General features: G+C 36.9%; 1 protein-coding gene across 5 annotated transcripts in view; it reads left to right on the top strand.

Annotated features, from left to right (window-relative positions):
- PCSK5 (proprotein convertase subtilisin/kexin type 5) overlaps positions 1-18,620 on the top strand; it is a 452,855-nt gene that overhangs the window by 352,334 nt on the left and 81,901 nt on the right. For 3 of the 5 annotated variants that reach the window (XM_057498570.1, XM_057498569.1, XM_036893450.2), the window contains exon 23: positions 8,888-8,956. In XM_057498570.1, coding sequence (XP_057354553.1) covers positions 8,888-8,956 — 69 coding nt within the window. Of the gene's footprint in view, positions 1-680; positions 882-8,887; positions 8,957-18,620 lie in introns of all 5 variants that reach the window. The other 2 variants (XM_036893448.2, XM_036893449.2) reach the window with 1 other exon arrangement.

The following is an 18,620-nucleotide window of genomic DNA, read 5'->3' as shown; positions in this document are numbered from 1 at the left end:
CATTAATGGTGAGTTTGTAATTGATTAGGATTTTCCATTCCCTTTGGGAGCAAATTCCTAGAGTCTCACACTGGGGGAACTGCTTGTAGAGTCCAATGTTGACAGAAGCCCAGGGACTTTCAGGAACTTTCAGGAATACATGTAAAGAAAGCACAGAGGTGTGCTTGGTCTGGTGCTTCAATAGGCTGTCATTATAGAAGTTGGCAGCTGTGCAAAAATTCAGACCTTAGACAGTTAACACAAGCACATGATTTTGATAACAGGACTCAAAATCAATCTAAATGATTGCACTGTCATAAAAATGTGTCTACCAGTAGGCATCTGTTTATTCTCATGGGATCTCTATAGCCTAAGTCTGTGAGCTTCCACAGACATCGAAAGGAGCCCTTAGGAAAGTTCAGACTTATCCAAAGAGAGTAGTTTGTTCTTTTGCAGTGACATCCCAGATAGTATTTTTCACTCAGATATATAAAATATCAGAAAATGATTCCCTACAATGAAAACATTTCAACTACAAGCATATAGATATTATACTTTTCATTAAATCCACTCTCATACTTCTGGTCTCCTAGGAACCAAAGCATTCAGTTCTATCTTTTTTTTTTAATAAAATAGCTTATATTAGCTCCATGGTTAATTTGTACATTTTCTTTCTTTGTGTTGCCCGTCCATCTGTTCAGATAAGTACGGCTGGGAGCGCTTCTTGTACCAGGGGGAGTGTCGGAGGAGCTGCCCAGCAGGCCACTACCCTACTGATGGGCACACCTGCCTGCTCTGCCCAGACAACTGTGAGCTTTGCCACAGTGCACACATCTGCATACGGTGCATGGGTGGCTACTTTGTAGTGCCCACCAATCACACCTGCCAGCAGTGTGGACAAGGTAAGACTTCTCTGGGGCCACTGCCCTATACCAGGAGGTGGGGTGAGGAGCTATGCCCCTGAATCCCCAGAGATTTGAATTATCTTCCTGGCTTTAATATTAGTGCCTGAGATGACTTTGTGTTACTCTGTATGACAAATGGAGAGAGTGTTGGCTGCCCTCTCTCTTCCTCTGCACACCTTTTCTCTGGGTTTTCTAGACACTAATAGAGACATAAGAATGCAGGTAGTCACATAGAAATGGACCTTGAGTGGAGGGTTTGTGGACAGGTATAGTGGAAAGAAAATTAGATTATAATCTGAAAGTCCTAACCAACAATTTTCTCCTTCCCAATTACCAGTTATGAGACTCTAGATAAACTGGTCTAATTTCTCTATGCCTTGGTTTCGTCACTTATGAATGGGAAAGCATAGGACCAAGGGCACTGCTATGAGAAGCCAGTGAGAATCAGCCTACGTAAAACTACCTGAAAATATTAAAAGGTTCTGTGAATCCTGTGTGTTAGCATTATTGCCCAATTCCTTATCTAACATGGGACGAGGAAGATTAAAAAACAGGCTTAATACTTTTTCTTCTTTTTCATGTAAGAATGCCACAGACTTTCTCTGTCCTGTATATGAATTATGCCCAGTCTGGTGCTGACGAGAGCTCTAAGGTGTCTAGAATAATTAAGACATTCATTCCTTTTTCTTCTTAATGTTTATTAATGCAGTAAAGGATTTTAAACTTTTGAAAAAAAGTATTTAGGAAGACAGATAAAAAGAGAGCCTGTTCATTTATATACTCAGGTCCATATTCCCAGAAGCAGAATATTTCTTTAATAAATAAAATGTACCAACTTGGCTTTAAAATGAATTGCAAGGCATATACTCCAACTTTTTCTATTTTTTAGCCAATCATGCTGATCCAATCTATTAAATTAATGGAATGAGATACAGAGGGGTATTCAAGATGGTGACATATTTAGACCCTGAACTCACCTCCTCCTAAAGGATACAACAAATTAACAGCTACATATGGAATAATTTTCCTCTGAAAAGGAAAATTCGCCTGAGAGAGATGAATAGTGTCTCCACAACAAAAGATAAAAGAGGTGCATCAAAAATGGCAGGAGAGGCAGAAAAATGGCTTCACCCAGGACCCTGCCCCAGGCACAGTGATGACACAAGCAGGAAGGAATCCCCAAAATATGGAACTTCCCAGGAGTGAAGGGACTTTGCCTTGCATCGGGCATCCCAACTCTTGGGTCTGGCACTGGAAAAAGTGAATCCTGAAAACACATGGTTTTGAAAATCATAGGAATTAAGTCTAAGGGGACCATCAAACTGTAGGGAGTGGAAAACCCACTCTTAAAAGGCTAGCATACAGACCCACTCACCCTGAGATCCAGCATGAAAGTAACAGTGTGAAAAGTGCCTAGACTATAAATGAGGGATACCCATTTACTAATCCTAAAGTGACTGCTGGAGAGGCAGGAACCTGCAGTAACTTTCTCTGGGGACAGAAGCACTGGTGTGTACCTTTTCTGCAATCACATTCTAACTTGTTGGTGACAGAGCTGGCAGGTGCTAATTTAGGGAAGGAATAGACATTGGTGTTCTCCTGCTAGCCTGCTAGCACCAGTGTGCCTGCTTCATGCTCACCCACCTCATGCAATAGCACAGCAGGGTCAGGTGATCAGCCAGAGCCACCCTCATCCCACAGCCACACAACCACCACACCAGCCAAGCACACCACACCCTGCCCACCTCACACCACAGCTACAGCCCTGCCACAGCCAACGGACATAGCCCACACAAAGAATGCCCCTTGAGCACCTGGCTCTGGAAGCCAAGGGATACTGTGCTACTGGACCCTACAGCTCATCACCTACACAAGACCACACCAAGAGTGGGAGAGACAGCTGTCTTACCTAATGCATATAAACAAACACGAGATTTAAGCAAAATGAGGAGACAGAGGAATATACTCCAAACCAAAGAATAAGACAGATCTCTAGAAAAATACCTTAATAAATGGAAATAAGCAACCTCCCTGGTAAAGAATTCAAAGTAATGTTCATAAAGATGCTCACTGAACTCAGGAGAAGGGACAAACACAGTAAAAACTTTAACAAAGGAAAGAAAATACCAAACAGAAATTATAACTTCATTGAAAAGTATACTAGAGGGGTTCAACAGCAGAGTGGATTAAGAGAATAATGAATCAGCAAGCTGGAAGACAAAACAATGGATCTCACCCAGACAGAACAATAAAATGTAAAAAGAATTTAAAAACATGAGGATACCTTAAGGAACCTCCGGGATAACATCAAACAGAGTAACAGTCATGTTTTAGGGGTCCCAAAAGGAGAAGAGAGAAATATAATCAAAGAAATAATGGCTGAAAACTTCCCTAATTTAGGGAAGGAATAGACAACCAGGTCTAGGAAGCCCAGAGGGTTCCAAATAACATGAACTCAAAGAGAACCTCGCCAAGACACATTATAATTAAAATGCTAAAGCTAAGGATAAAGTAGAAATCTTGAAAGTAGACAGAGAAAAACAATTTACTATTTACAAAGGAAAACCCATAAAGCTATCAGCAGATTTTTCAGCAGAAACTTTATAGGCCACAAGGGAGTGACATGACATATTTGAAGTGCTGACAAGAAATATTTCCTAACCAAGAATTCTCTACCCAGCAAATTTATCATTCAGAATTGAAGGAGAGATTAAGAGTTTTTCAGATAAGAGAAAGCTAAAGGCATTCATCACCACTAAATCAGCCTTACTGATTTAAGATTAAGAAATCTTAAAGGGTTTTCTTTAAGTTGAAAAAACAAGATACTAATCAATAAGAGAACACATGAAAGTAACAATCTTACTGGGAAATGTGAAATATATAATACAGGTAGTGGATCTATCATTTAGAACTGTTTTTGCTTCAAAAACACTCAGAAAACAACTAACAGAATGACAATAACTACATATCAATAATTATTTTAAAAATATATGGACTTAATTAGCCCATCAAAAGAGTACCTGAATGAATTAAAAAACAAGACCTATCTATATGCTACCTACAGAGACTCCCTTTAAAAGTAAGGACACACACAGACTGAAAGTGAACGGATGGAAAAAGACACTCCATTCAAATGGAAACAAGAAGAAAGCTGGTGTAGTTATACTTATGTCAGACTTCAAAACAAAGACTGTACTAAGACACAAAGAAGGCCATTACATAATGATAAAGGCATCAATTCAACAAGAGGATACAACATTTGTAAATATTTATGCAACCAATATAGCAGCACCTAAATATATGAAGCAAATATTAACTGACCAAATATAAAAATATTTATGCACCCAACATAGGAGCACCTAAATATATGAGGCAAATATTAACAGACCTAAAGCAAATATTAACAAAAAGCAATACAATAATAGTAAGAGACTTTAGCATCCCACACACATCAATGGAGAGATCTGGAGGGAAGTTTTATGTACTTCCTTCTATATACATCCAGAAGGAAGTACATATAAATACAGGCCTACCTTAACAAATGAGAAATCTCAGTTAAGCAATTTTACTTTACACTGAAAGGTACTTAGAAAAAGAAGAACAAGGTTAGTAAAAGGAAGGAAATGATAAAGATTAGAGTAGTAATAAAAGAAATAGAGACTGAAAAGATAATGGAAAAGATGAATGAAACTAAGACCAGGTTCTTTGGAAAGATAAACAAAATCAGCAAACCTTTAGCTAAACTCACCAAGAAAAAAAGAGAGGGCTCAAATAAATAAAATCGGAAATGAAAGAGAAGTTACAACTGATACCACAGAAATACAAAGTATCTTAGGAGACTACTAGGAATAATTATATGCCAACAAATTGGACAACCTAGAAGAAATGGATAAATTCCTAGAAACATACAGTCTTCCCAGACTGAATCAGGATGAAATAGAAAACCTGAATGTATGGATTTCTCATAAGACTGAATCAGCAATTAAAAACTCCCAACAAACAAAATCCCAGGGCCAGACAACATCATTGTTGGATTCTTTCTAACACTCAAAGAAGATTTAATATATACCCTTCTCAAACTCTTCCAAAAAATTGAAGAGGAGGGTATGCTTTACACATTTTATGAAGCCATCATTATCCTCATACCAAAACCAGACAAGGACACCATAAAAAAAGATAACTACAGGCCAATATGCTTTTGAACATAGATGCAACAATCCTCAACAAAATATTAACAAACCAAATTCAACAACACATTAAAAGTATCATACACCACATTTGAGTCAGATTGCAGGGATGGTTCAACATCCACAAATCAAAGTGATACACCACATTAACAAAAATGAATGATAAAGATCATATGATCATCTCAATAAATATAGGAAAAGCATTTGATAAAACTCAATATCCATTTATGATATAAACTCTTAACAAAGCAGTACGGAGAAAATGTACCTTAAAAGAATAAAGACCATATATGACAAAACTATAGCTAACCTTATATTCAACAGGGAAAAGCTGAAAAAAGCTCTCCCTCTAAGACCAGGAACAAGACAAGAATGTCTACCCTTTTTATTCAAAATAGCATTGGAAATCCTAGCCACAGCAATTAGGCAATAAAAAGAAATAAAAGTCAACCAAATAGAAAAGAAAGAAGTAAGACTGTCACTATTTGCAGGTGACATGATACTATATATAGAAAAATCTAAAAACTCCACTCAAAAACTGTTAGAACCAATACATGAATTCAGTAAACTCACATTATACAAAAATCACTATAGAGAAATTTATGATGTTTCTGTATAGTAATAATGAACTGTCAGAAAAAGAAATTAAGAAAACAACCTAATTTTTTTAATTACATCAAAAAAACACAAAATACCTAGGAATAAATTTAATCATGGAGGTGAAAGTCTCTAAGACATTGAGGAAAGAAATTGAAGATGATACAAGTAAATAGAAAGATATTTCATGCTCATGGATTGGAAGAAATAATATTGTTTAAATATCTACACTACCCAAAGCAATCTGCAGATCAATGCAATCCCTATGAAAATTCCAATGGCATATTTCACAGAACCAGAACAAATAATTCTAAAATTTGTGTGGGAGCACAAAAGAACCTGAAGAGACAAAGCAATCTTGAGAAAGAAGAACAAAGCTGGAGGCATCATGCTCTCTGATTCCAAACTATACTACAAAGCTCTACTGTACTACTATATGCTATATTATAATCAAAACAGTATGGTAATGGCACAAAAAAGACATACAGATCATTGGAACTGAGGGCTCAGAAGTAAACCCACACATATATGGACAGTTAATTTATGACAAAGGAGCCAACAACATACAATGGAGAAAGGACAGTCTCTTCAATAAATGGTGTTTGGAAAACTTGTCAGCCACATACAAAAGAATGAAGCTAGATCACTGTATTACATCATACACAAAAAATAACTTAAAATGGGTTAAAAACTTGAATGTAAGACCTAAAAACCACAAAATTCCTAGAAGAAAATATAGGTGGTAAGCTCCTTGACATCAGTCTTAGCAATGTTTTTGTGGATCAGACTCCTAAAGCAAGGGCAAAAAAGCAAAAATAAGCAAATGGGACTACTTGAAACTAAAAAGCTTCTGCACAATGAAGGAGACCATTATTAAAATGAAAAGGTCACCTACTAAACTGAAGAAGATATTTTCAAATGATATATCTGATAAGGGGTTAATATCCAAAATATATAAAGAATTAATACAACTCAACAACAACAACAAAAATAACCCAATTAAAAAATGGGCAAAGGGTCTGAATAGACATATTCCCAAAGAAGAAATACAGATGGCAGTAGGCATGTGAAAAGATGTTCAACATCACCAATCACCAGGGAAATGAAAAATCAATATCACCTCACACCTGTTAGAATAGTTATTATCAAAAACATTTTTTAAAAGATAAATAAGTGTTGGAAAGGATGTGGAAAAAAGGGAACTCTTTTACACTGTTGGTGAGATTATAAATTGGTTCAGCCACTATGGAAAAAGTATGGAGATTCCTCAAAAAATTAAGAGTAGAATTACCACATGACCCAGCTATTCCACTACGGGGTATTTATCCAATGAGTACAAAAACACTAATTCAAAAAGATATATTCACCCCTATGTTCACTGCAGCAGTATTTACAAATAGCCAAGAAATAGAAAAAAAAACTAAATATCCACTAATGGATAAATGGATAAAGAAGATGTGGTACATGGAATACTACTCAGCCATAAAAAAGAACAAAATCTTGCCATTTGTGACAACATGGATAGACCCTGAGGGTATTAAGCTAAGTGAAAGAAGTCACAAGGAGAAAGACAAATGCCATACCATTTCACTCATATGTGAATCTAAGAAACAAGCACAGAAAGAACAAGACAAAACAAACAAATAAATCTAATAGGTAACAGACCAATGGTCACCAGACTGGAGGAGGGTTCAGGGGTAGGCAAAAGGGGTGAAGGGATTCAGTTATAGTGTGATGGATGGTAACTATATTTTTAAAAATTACAAATTGCATTTTTTTAAATGGACAGAAATAAAAATTGGGTGACAAATATATATTCAAGGATGTGATCTTGGAACTCAAAACAAAAAGAAGAATGAGAATGCAAGAGAAAGGCAGAAAGATAGAGATAAAATCACTTGAACAAAAAGAAAAATAAAAATGGAAAATGGAGAAGAAAGAAAAAATAAAGGCTCAGCCCAAGGATTCCAAATATAACAGTTTCTCAAAGAGTAAACAGCAAAACAGAAGAGAGAACATCAACAAAGAAATAATTCATAAAAATTTCCCACAACTGAAGAGCCATAAATTTCCAGATTGAAAGGGCCCTTTGCCTGCCCAGCATAATGGATTTTAAAAGACACACCAAGATACATCACTGTAAGAATTTGGAGTACTGTTTTTTTCTCTACCAAAAAAAAAATCTAGGGAGAAGAAAAGCAGGTCATATATAAAGGACTGGCTATGAGACTAGCACTGAACTTACCAATATTGGAAAGTAAAACATTAAAATGGAACAAAAACTTTAACATCTTGAGAGGAGAAATTATTTTTCTTTAAAATTCTGAACTCAGTCAAACCATGAGTCATGCGTTGATGATAGAAAAAAGTATTTTCAATCATGCAAGTTTTCAAAAAATTTACCTCTCATGCATCCCTTTTGGGAAAATTACTTCTAGAGGATATGTTCCACCAATAAATAGAACAAAAAAATAAGAAGACATGGGATCCAGAAAATGGGAGATCAAAAGGAGGACAGAAGTAAAAGGAATCCTTAGGATAACAGCAAAGAAGGAACTAACATTACAGCTGATTTATACTTGTGGTTCAGTTAGACATGAATTAAGGAGAGATACTGAGGAAGCACATAAAGAAGCCAAACAAATACTAACACAAGGGAAAACCAAAGTAATGTAATCAGAATATGAATAATAGTTATGCAGTCTTAACAAGGTTAATACTGAATGTTGACCTAGTGAAACGTTTGACTGGGGGAATATAAAGTGTATGTGCATTTGTTAGAATAGTGGTGAAAGCAAGCTAGTCTTTATCCCTGCAGATAATGTCTAAAAATAAAGTCAAAGAGTAGCATTATAATCTACTGTGATTTAGACATTTGAAGGTAAAAACTAAAAGAAACAGTTAAAAGAATTGAAATTTGTTGTCTCTGGGAAAAGGGAAGGGGCAGAGAGGCACAGGGGATTACTACTTTTCATGATTAACCTTGAAGGTCTGAAGTATATGCAAGACTTTGATTTTTTAAAATTACAGATTGCATTTTTTTAAATGGAAGAAAATAAAAATGTGGGCGACAAATATACATTCAAGGATAACTTTGGGTATCATAACTGCTCTATGGTTTGCTTGAAAATAAGCTACACACCAATGTATTTTCATAGCAATTAATGTGTCTTCAGTCAGGGAAAATGAATTGCAGTTTTCTCTCTTCTCACTGTATAGGTGAAGTCCAGGACCCAGACTATGAAGATTGCATGCCCTGTAAAGAAGGATGTCTGGGATGCAGCGTGGGTATGTCACCTTTCTTTGTTGCTTAAAAAGTTAACTTTTTCACACATCCTCATCCTGTCATTCCTTCAGCAGCAACTCTAGTCGTCCTAAGTGTCACCATCAATACTCCTTTAGTAGGCTCATTCCCAGGCAAACAGTGTCAGCTGGTTTTTTGAGGCAATGGATACGTCACTAATCTTCCTGAAACTCAAGTCTAGGGAGGGATAGCATCGTTTCGTTGACTGGGAGCTATTTGGCAGGGGATACCTACAGCAACCACGTTTCAACATGTCTGGGACTCAGCCTCTCCTTAGCTTCTCTTGGAGGAAGAGAAATAAACTCAAGAAAACTCACTTGGTATGTGCAACACAAAAACCTGTTGGGAGTTTGGGGGTTTTCCTTTGTTACTTGGAGACTAAGACAATGGGAAGAAAACAATGGGGTGACAGTGATTTGAATCCCCCCTGTACAATGAAAAACATGTGTCAGTCTTCCATTTAATTCCCTAATTCACATCATTGGTTCCTTCTTTCTCCCCATGCACACCTGGTTCTCACATGCAAATGGTGGCAGGGACAGCTTGTATCATAGAGCACCATTAGATGGAGTGTAAATGGAATGTAGGGCGGCCACCAAATTCCATGAATGTACCTTAATGTAAATTTAGGCAACATATTGAAAATAATTAGCATTTGGGTCTGTAGCTCTTTGAAAGGAAAACCAATCTAAATTAAAGACTGATGGAGTAATTTCTCTTAGTTTCCATGAAGCCCTGTGATTGGTTAACTCATGCTTCTAAAACTTTAATGTGCACACAAATACTGTGGGGAATTTGTTAAAATGCAAATTCTGATTTATGTGTCTAGATAGGGCCCGAGAATTTGCTAACAAGCAGTCCAGGAAAGTAAATGCTTCATGGAACACTCACAAGGTCACACGGGGTCAAACGGGGCCAGGAGTAAGTAGACTTTCTATTGGCCTTACCTAATGGGATTTTCTTAATTCTTAACCATTTACACATGAACTATAATTTATGTGATGGCTATCACTGATTTTCTCTGCTTAAATGGGAATGATGTATTTTCTATATAAAAGTACAAAATAGAGCTTTTAGGAACTTGAATACCATTCTCCCATTACCTTCCACCATGAAATGGAGCATATATTACTGGAAAATGAAATAATGAAATCACAGTTAGGAAGAGGGAAAGACTCAGACCCAGAGATTTCAGGGTAAAATGCTAATTTTCTGGGAAGCAAAAATAGACCTAAATATAAGTAATAAAACATTTAAATTGAAAAGAGAAGCAAATCCAGTGTCTCCTGTTGAATGAGAGGAGGTAGTCTTTCTTGCAGGAAGCAAGGATAAATGTTGAATATGATTTCACTTTTTGCCTATTTCAGACCATATTTGCCCTTTGGTGTCACACCCCAACTAATACCATAGTCCCCTTTTGCACCTTTGTTGTTGTGTGTTGTATGTCTGTGCTAGCATCTTTGTGCTTCATGGAGGGATGTGTTTGTATGTTTGTCTGTGTGCCTGTCTGTAAAATCTCGAATTGTGATTTTGGCTCTCAGATTTAAAAGGATGTATGAATTTGTGCGACCTTGTTGGTATCAGTGAGGATCTTGGCATGGAGGTGGGCACAGCAACAACCATGATCATGAGGAATCTGCATTGTGCCTACACTTCCGTAACTGACCCGGTTAAACATGAGACCCAGGTTTAGCTATTGGAAAATGAATTCCATAGCAGACCCTGGCCACTGGGGACTCAACATCCAAAAGAATCCACTTACAAAAAGAGATAAATTAGAAAGTTTGAGTCACATTACAAAATGCTATTGAAATACTTAATTAATTCACTCCTTTGGGTGTTAACTGTCTACAATGTGTTGAGCGCTCACCTTGGCACTGGAAGTCAGTGTTGATATGGCTGTGATCCTGCTGGGGCTGTCACAAGTGACACAGTTGAAACCAAATCTTTTACAAGCCAACCTGCCAGCCTAAAGAAAGGTACAATATTCAGTGAAATCACATGAGAGGGTAACTAGAACATTCTAAATGCTGCTAATTTGTAATTTTGTATTCTAAAATTTCTCTTAATTTATAAAATCTTTGTATGTTGGGCCTTGTGCATTTTTAGGTTACTTCGAATGAATTCAATAATCACCTTATTTCTGGAGCTTCTGTTGACCTCTCCAGTAAAATTAGTTCTCTTTTCTTGTTTCCCCTTGTTTGTAGGCCAATGACAATACTTTGTATAGCTTATTTGTGTAATAATTGGTGCATACACATCTTTCTGCCTAGACACTAAACTATATGAGAATAAGCTCTATGACTTACACACTCTGCTCCCATGAAAACTAGCAGCAGCATGCCTAGGACATAATAAATGCACAATGAATGTATATGTGTTTGTTGAATTGAATTGAAGAGTTGCCCAAATTCAAAGCAGAGCCACATGGCTAAGGATACCCAGGGATTTAGATATGTTTGATTAGATCAAAGTTTCCAAAGTGTTCTTTTCTCAAACTCTGTTTATTAGCCAAGAAGAAGGGAAAAGAAATCTTATGATACAGAAATAATTGATTTTTCATAAAATATTAGAACTACAAGGGAGACTTAAGAGAACATGATTTATTAAATTTTATAACTAATAATATATGAATACAAATTTTAAAAGATATGAACAATTTACCATAGATTTTCCTGATTCTTCATGTGAGAAGGGACATTACCCCTTGGAGAGAACTCAGCTTCATTCCATTTTATTAATACAGATTCATCTTTGAACCAGAGCTAGATGATTTCTCAGAGCTAAAGAAAAGTGAAATTAGTCACTTTGAGACAACTTCTCTATGCTATGTAATAATTATTTGTTGGAAATAGTGGGATATTTTTCTAAATTTTTTATTCCTTTACAGATATTTAGTGAAACTACAGATTAAGATCTTTTATACCTAATAGGGAAAAATTCAAATTTCACATCGACTCTGAACTTGTCTAGTTTCTGGGTGGAACTATTTCTTATTCCCAGAAAAGATTACTTGAAAGGGGACAGAAAAAGAAACACATGACTAAGAAAGTAACTTTCATTTTGAGGAAAATATTTAACTTGATATTTTAGGATAAAACAAGGATTTTTTACTATTATGGGGTTAGATTTCTCTTTTTTATAGAGATATAATTGATATATAACAGTATTAGTTCCAGGTATACAATATAATGATTCAATATTTGTATATATATTGTGAAATGATAACCACAAATAAATCTGGCTAACATCCATCACCTTACATAGTTGGAGGGTCTTCTTCTTGTGATGAGAACTTTTATAACCTATTCTTCAGCAACTTTCAAATACAATATTATTAACTATACAATACAGTATACAATAGTATATACAACACATTATTATTAACTATACAATATTATTGACTGATACAGTGCAGTATTATTAACGATAGTCATCGTGCTGTACATTACATCCCCATGACTTATTTATAACTGGAAGTTTATACCTGTTGACCCCCTTCATCAATTTCACCCACCCTCCACCCCACCTCTGACAACCACTAATTTGTTCTTAGATTTTTATCCTTTATCAGGTTGAAAACAAATAGATAGCATCTTATTCTAAGACAGCATTTTTTTCTAAGAGGATTTGATGCCAAATTCTTTGTCTTTCTAACCAGTATTTTCAATAGAAATTTTAAGATAAATCTAAATATTCTAAATGATATTTCTTCATAATTGAAAGGATAAGTAAATGGAGTCATTGTTACCTATTTTGAGTCATCCTTTGTTTTCATTTAGGGAATGTAATAATAAGTATGACACATGACTATAAACACGATTTGGGGCCCATACTTATATAAAAATTGACTTAGTTGATTTTAATCAAGTTGCATAAGATCTCTTCATTTCCTTACTTTGTCAATAAAACAAAGGTTAATGTGCCTTTATCCTGGCTCAGAAGTGGGTGATGAAAATCTATTATTATTTGCTCATTAAAATGGCTATAGTACCTACTCTTGGAAAGAAATATATGCTAATTTTACATTTTTAAGTAATTGCTATAAAAGAAAAAGCCAGTATAAATTAAATGCCAAATAAGAGGACAAACATTTGCTAACAACAGAATTTAGAAAAGGAGGGAACTCCTGTGTTCTGCTCTGGTCACGGAAGCCTTCCAAGAAGGTGGGACTTGAGATAAGCCTTGGAGTTTGTATGGAATTTAGACAGATAATAGGGCACAGCTGCACACAGGAGGGGCTTTCAACCTGGACAATAGCAAGAAAAAAGGTCTGGAGGGAAGAACTCCTGGATTTCAGGACACTGAGTATACTAATTTTGCAAAAGGAATACAGTAGTTCCCCCTTGTGTACAGTTTCAGTTACCCCCGTCAACTGCTATCTGGAAGCAGATGATTCTCCTCCTGATGTGTCATCAGAAGGTCAGTAATAGCCAAATGCTAGGTCATAATACCTACCTCATTCATCTCACTGCACCTCATCACCTAGGCACTTTATCATCTCACATAAACACAAGAAGGGTGAGTACAGTACAGTACAATAAGATATTTTGAGAGACCACATTCACATAACTTTTATTAAAGTATATTGTTATAATTGTGCCATTTTGGTATTGCTATTAATATCCTACTGTACCTAACATAATTTTATCATAGGTATGTATATACAGGAAAAAACATAGTATATGTAGGACTGGGTACTATGCATGGTTGCAGGCAACCACTGGGGGTCTTGGAACTTATCTCCCATAGATAAGGGGGGATGACTGTAAGTAAGTACAAGAGAATAGGCAGAGGAGAGGATTAAAGATGGCAGCATGAGCGGTGAGACAGAGGCTTCCTCCTAAAACCATATATAATAAGAAAATATAATTAATACAACTGATGCTGAAAGAGCAACAGGAAAGAGGGCTGCACCAAACTGCATACCCCTGGAGAAAAGAATAAACCTCACAGAACAGGGTAACATACCAAAGCCATGGCCCAGAGGGACCCAAGACCTTCCCCCCACCACAGTTCACTGACAAGAGGAAGAGAAACAGAGCAGGAGGGAGTGGAGGCCTGGGACTGCTGAATACCTAATCCCAGAGATCTCCTCTGGGAGCACAAACCTACATTTCATGGTGTTTGCATGGTACTCTTATGATTAGGGGGTTGGAAAGCAAAGACAGGCAAAATTCCTGGAGAAACTGAGATTCCAGCCACTTGTGGAAAGCAGGGATCCACATCCGACTACTCTGAAACAAAAGAAAGGCATGCAGTCTGACAGACTTCCTAACAGCAAGAGGGCTGCTAAAGGGGCAAGGATTGCAGAGAGCTTACTGCTCAGGAGAAAGGACAGGTAGACAAAGTTGTCCAGGTGCACTATGCCCAGCAGGTTGGAAGCTTTCATGAACTTTAGGCACTCCAGCTCCCTGATTGGCAACACAGCTCCAAGGACCCCCTTCATGATATGCAGCCTACTGCGCTTTTTTCCCAGCCTGCCCCACCTGGCTCGCAAACCAGCAAACTCTACCCTGGCGTTAGGCCAGCCAGAGGGAAACCTGTCTACAGCAACTACAAATGCAAAGCATAGAGGCTTATACCTGTGTGCTCAGACCACTGGTTCAGGCAGTGGAGACAGGCATAGCAGCCAGAAGGAGGAAACAGTTCTTTCCTTCCACCATGCACCAATACCCCTCCCCTGTGACCTGCCAACATTACTTTGGGGGCTGAGCAGCTCCAGAGAGTAGAGCTTCTGGACACTAGAGGGCGCCACACACAAATACAAAATGCCAAAGGAACCTGGTTCAAAGTAAAATTATGAATACAACTTCTGAGAAAAATTTAAATGACATCAATCTCATGAATCATCCTGAAAGGGATTTCAAAATAAAAATCATTAACATGCTCATGGAGGTACAGAAAAATATTTAAGAACTCAGGAATGAATTCCAGGCAGAGATTCAATCGTTCAAGAGGACAATGGAGGGTATTAAAAGCAGATTGGATACAGTGGAGGAGACAATAAATGAAATAGAAACTAAGGAAGAGGAACACAAAGAAGCTGAGGCACAGAGAGAAAAGATCTCTAAGAATGAAGGAATATTGAGAGAACTGTGTAACCAATCCAAATGAAACAATATTCACATTATAGGGATACCAGAAGAAGAAGAGAGAGAAAAAGGTATAGAAAGTGCTTTGAGGAGGTAATTGCTGAAAATTTCCCCAGTCTGGGGAAGGAGATAGTCTCTCAGGCCATGGAGGTACACAGATCTCCTAACACAAGAGACCCAAGGAAGACAACACCAAGACATATAGTAATTAAAATGGCAAAGATTAAGGATAAGGACAGACTATTAAAAGCAGCCAGAGAGAGAAATAAGATCACTTACAAAGGAAAGCCCATCAGGCTATCATCAGACTTCTCAGCAGAAACATTACAGGCCATAAGGGAGTGGCATGATGTATTTAATGTAAGGAAGCAGAAGGGCCTCGAACCAAGATTACTTTATCTGGGCAAGATGATCATGTAAATTTGAAGGAGGGATTAAACAATTCCCAGATAAGCAAAAGCTGAGAGAATTTACCTCCCACAAACCACCTCTACAGTGTATTTTGAAGGGACTGTTGTAGATGGAAGTGTTCCTAAGGTGTAATAGCTGCCACCAGAGGTAAAAAAAAAAAAAACAGTAAAGAAAGTAGAACAGCTAATTACAAAGCAAATGCAAAATTAAATTAACTATCCCCAAAGTCAATCAAGGGATAGACAAAGAGTACAGAATATGAAACCTTATATATACAGAATGGAGGAGGAAGAAATAGAAGAAAAAAAATAACCTTTAGATTGTTTTTATAATACCATATTAAGTGAGTTAAGTTAGACTCTTATATAGTAAGGAAGTTAACCTTGAACCTTTGGTAACCACAAATTTAAAGCCTGCAATGGCAATAAGTACATACCTATCGATAATCACTCTAAATGTAAATGGACTGAATGCACCAAACAAAAGACAGAGAGTCACTGAATGGATAAAAAACAAGACCCATCTATATGCTGCCTAGAAGAGACTCGCTTTAAACCCAAAGACATACCCAGACTAAAAGTGAAGGAATGAAAAAAGATATTTCATGCAACGAATAGGGAGAAAAATCAGGAGTTGCAGTACTTGTATCAGACAAAATAGACTTCAAAACAAATTAAGTCACAAGAGACAAAGAAGGACATTACATAATAATAAAGGGGTCAATCCAACAAGAAGATATAACCATTATAAATATCTATGCCTCCAACACAGGAGCACCTACAAATGTGAAACAAACACTAAAAGAATTAATAGAGGAAATAGAATGCAATGCATTTATTCTAGGATACTTCAACACTCCACTCACTCTGAAGGACAGATCAACCAGACAGAAAATAAGTAAGGAGACAGAGGCACTGAACAACACATTAGAACAGATGGACCTAACAGACATCTACAGAACTATACACACAAAAGCAGCAGCACACACATTCTTCTCAAGTGCACATGGAACATTTTCAAGAATAGATAAAATACTAGAACACAAAAAGAGCCTTGGTAAATTAAAAAAGATTGAAATTGTACCAAACAGCTTCTCAGACCACAAAGGCATGAAACTAGAAATAAATTACACAAAGAAAATGAAAAATCCCACAAACACATGGAGGCTTCACAGCATGCTCCTAAATAACCACTGGATCAATGAACAAATAAAAACAGAGATCAAGGAATATATGGAGATATTTGACAACAATAATTCAACACCACAAAATCTGTGGGATGCAGCAAAGGCCATGCTAAGAGGAAAGTATATTTCAATACAGGCCAACCTCAGGAAAGAAGAACAATCCCATATGAGCAGTCTGAACTCACAATTAATGAAACTAGAAAAAGAAGAACAAAGGAGGCCCAAAGTCAGTAGAAGGAGGGACATAATAAAGATAAGAGCAGAAGTAAATAAAATCGAGAAGGAATAAAGCAATAGAAAGAATCAATGAAAGCAAGAGCTAGTTCTTTGAGTAATAAACAAAATAGATAAACCCCTAGCCATACTTATCAAGAAAAAAAGAGAGTCTACTCACATAAACAGAATCAGAAATGAAAAAGGAAAGATCACTATGGACACCACAGAAATACAAAGAATTATGAGAGAATACTATGAAAAATTATATGCTAACAAACTGGATAACCTAGAAGAAATGGGCAACTTTCTAGAAAAACACAACCTTCCAAGGCTGACCCAGAAAGAAACAGAAAATCTGAACAGACCAATGGCCAGCAATGAAATTGAATGAATGGTAATCAAAAACCTACCTAAGAACAAAACTCCTGGACTGGATGGCTTCACCACTGAATTTTATCAAACATTTAGTGAAGACCTAATACCCATCCTCCTAAAAGTTTTCCAAGGAGTAGAAGAAGAGGGAATACTTCCAAACTCATTCTATGAGGCCAGCATCACTCTAATACCAAAACAAGGCAAAGACACCACAAAAAAGAAAATTACAGACCAATATCCCTGAAGAACATAGACGCAAAAATACTCAACAAAAATTCAGCAAACCAAATTCAAAAATACATCAAAAAGATTATCCATCATGATCAAGTAGGTCTTATTCCAGGGATGCAAGGATGGTACAACATTCGAAAATCCATCAACATCATCCACCACATCAGTGAAAAGAAAGACAAAAACCACATGATGATCTCCATAGATGCTAAAAAAGTATTTGACAAAATTCAACATCCATTCATGATAAAAACTCTCAACAAAATGGGTATAGAGGGCAAGTACCTCAACATAATAAAGGTGATATACGACAAACCCACCACCAGCATTACACTTAATAGCAAGAAGCTGAAAGCTTTTCCTTTAAGATCGGGAACAAGACAAGGATGCCCACTCTCCCCACTTCTATTCAACATAGTTCTGGAGGTCCTAGCCACGGGCATCAGAAAAAACAAAATAAAAGGCATCCAGATTGGCAAGGAAGAAGGCAAACTGAACATGTTTGCAGATTACATGATATTGTACATAAAAAAGCCGAAAGAATCCACTCCAAAACTACTAGATCTAATGTCTAAATTCAGAAAAGTTGCAGGATACAAAATTAATATGCAGAAATCTGTGGCATTCCTATTCACTAACAATGAACTAGCAGAGAGAAATCAGGAAAACAATTCCATTCACAGTTGCATCAAAAAGAATAAAATACCGGGGGGATCATGGGAAGATGGTGGCATGAGTAGTTCAGAGAAAATCTCCTCCCCAAAACACACATATTTATGAAAATACAATAAATACAACTATTCCTAAAAGAGACACCAGTGGTTGTAGTACAACAGCCATGATACATCTACATCTGCGAGAACTCAACATCACATGAAGGGGGTAAGATACAAGCCATGGCCAGGTGGGACCTGGACACTCCCCCACCCCAGAACCCAGCAGGAAGAAAGGAGTCAGAACAGGGAGGGAGTGAAAGCCCAGGACTGCTAAACAACCAGCTCTAGAAATCTGCACCCAGAGTGCAGACACAAGGTGCATGGGGTGCTGGATATTAGAGAAATGGAAAAGCAAAACCTGTGGGCAAGTCCCCGCAAATAGCACCCCTGAGACAAAAGAAAAGTGAGTGCTTTCTGC

The sequence above is a fragment of the Manis pentadactyla genome, chromosome 3 (assembly GCF_030020395.1).
Source record: "Manis pentadactyla isolate mManPen7 chromosome 3, mManPen7.hap1, whole genome shotgun sequence".
Taxonomy (NCBI): Eukaryota; Metazoa; Chordata; class Mammalia; order Pholidota; family Manidae; genus Manis; species Manis pentadactyla.
Note: the sequence above shows the minus strand (reverse complement) of the source record. Positions and strands in the feature narration are given on the sequence as shown.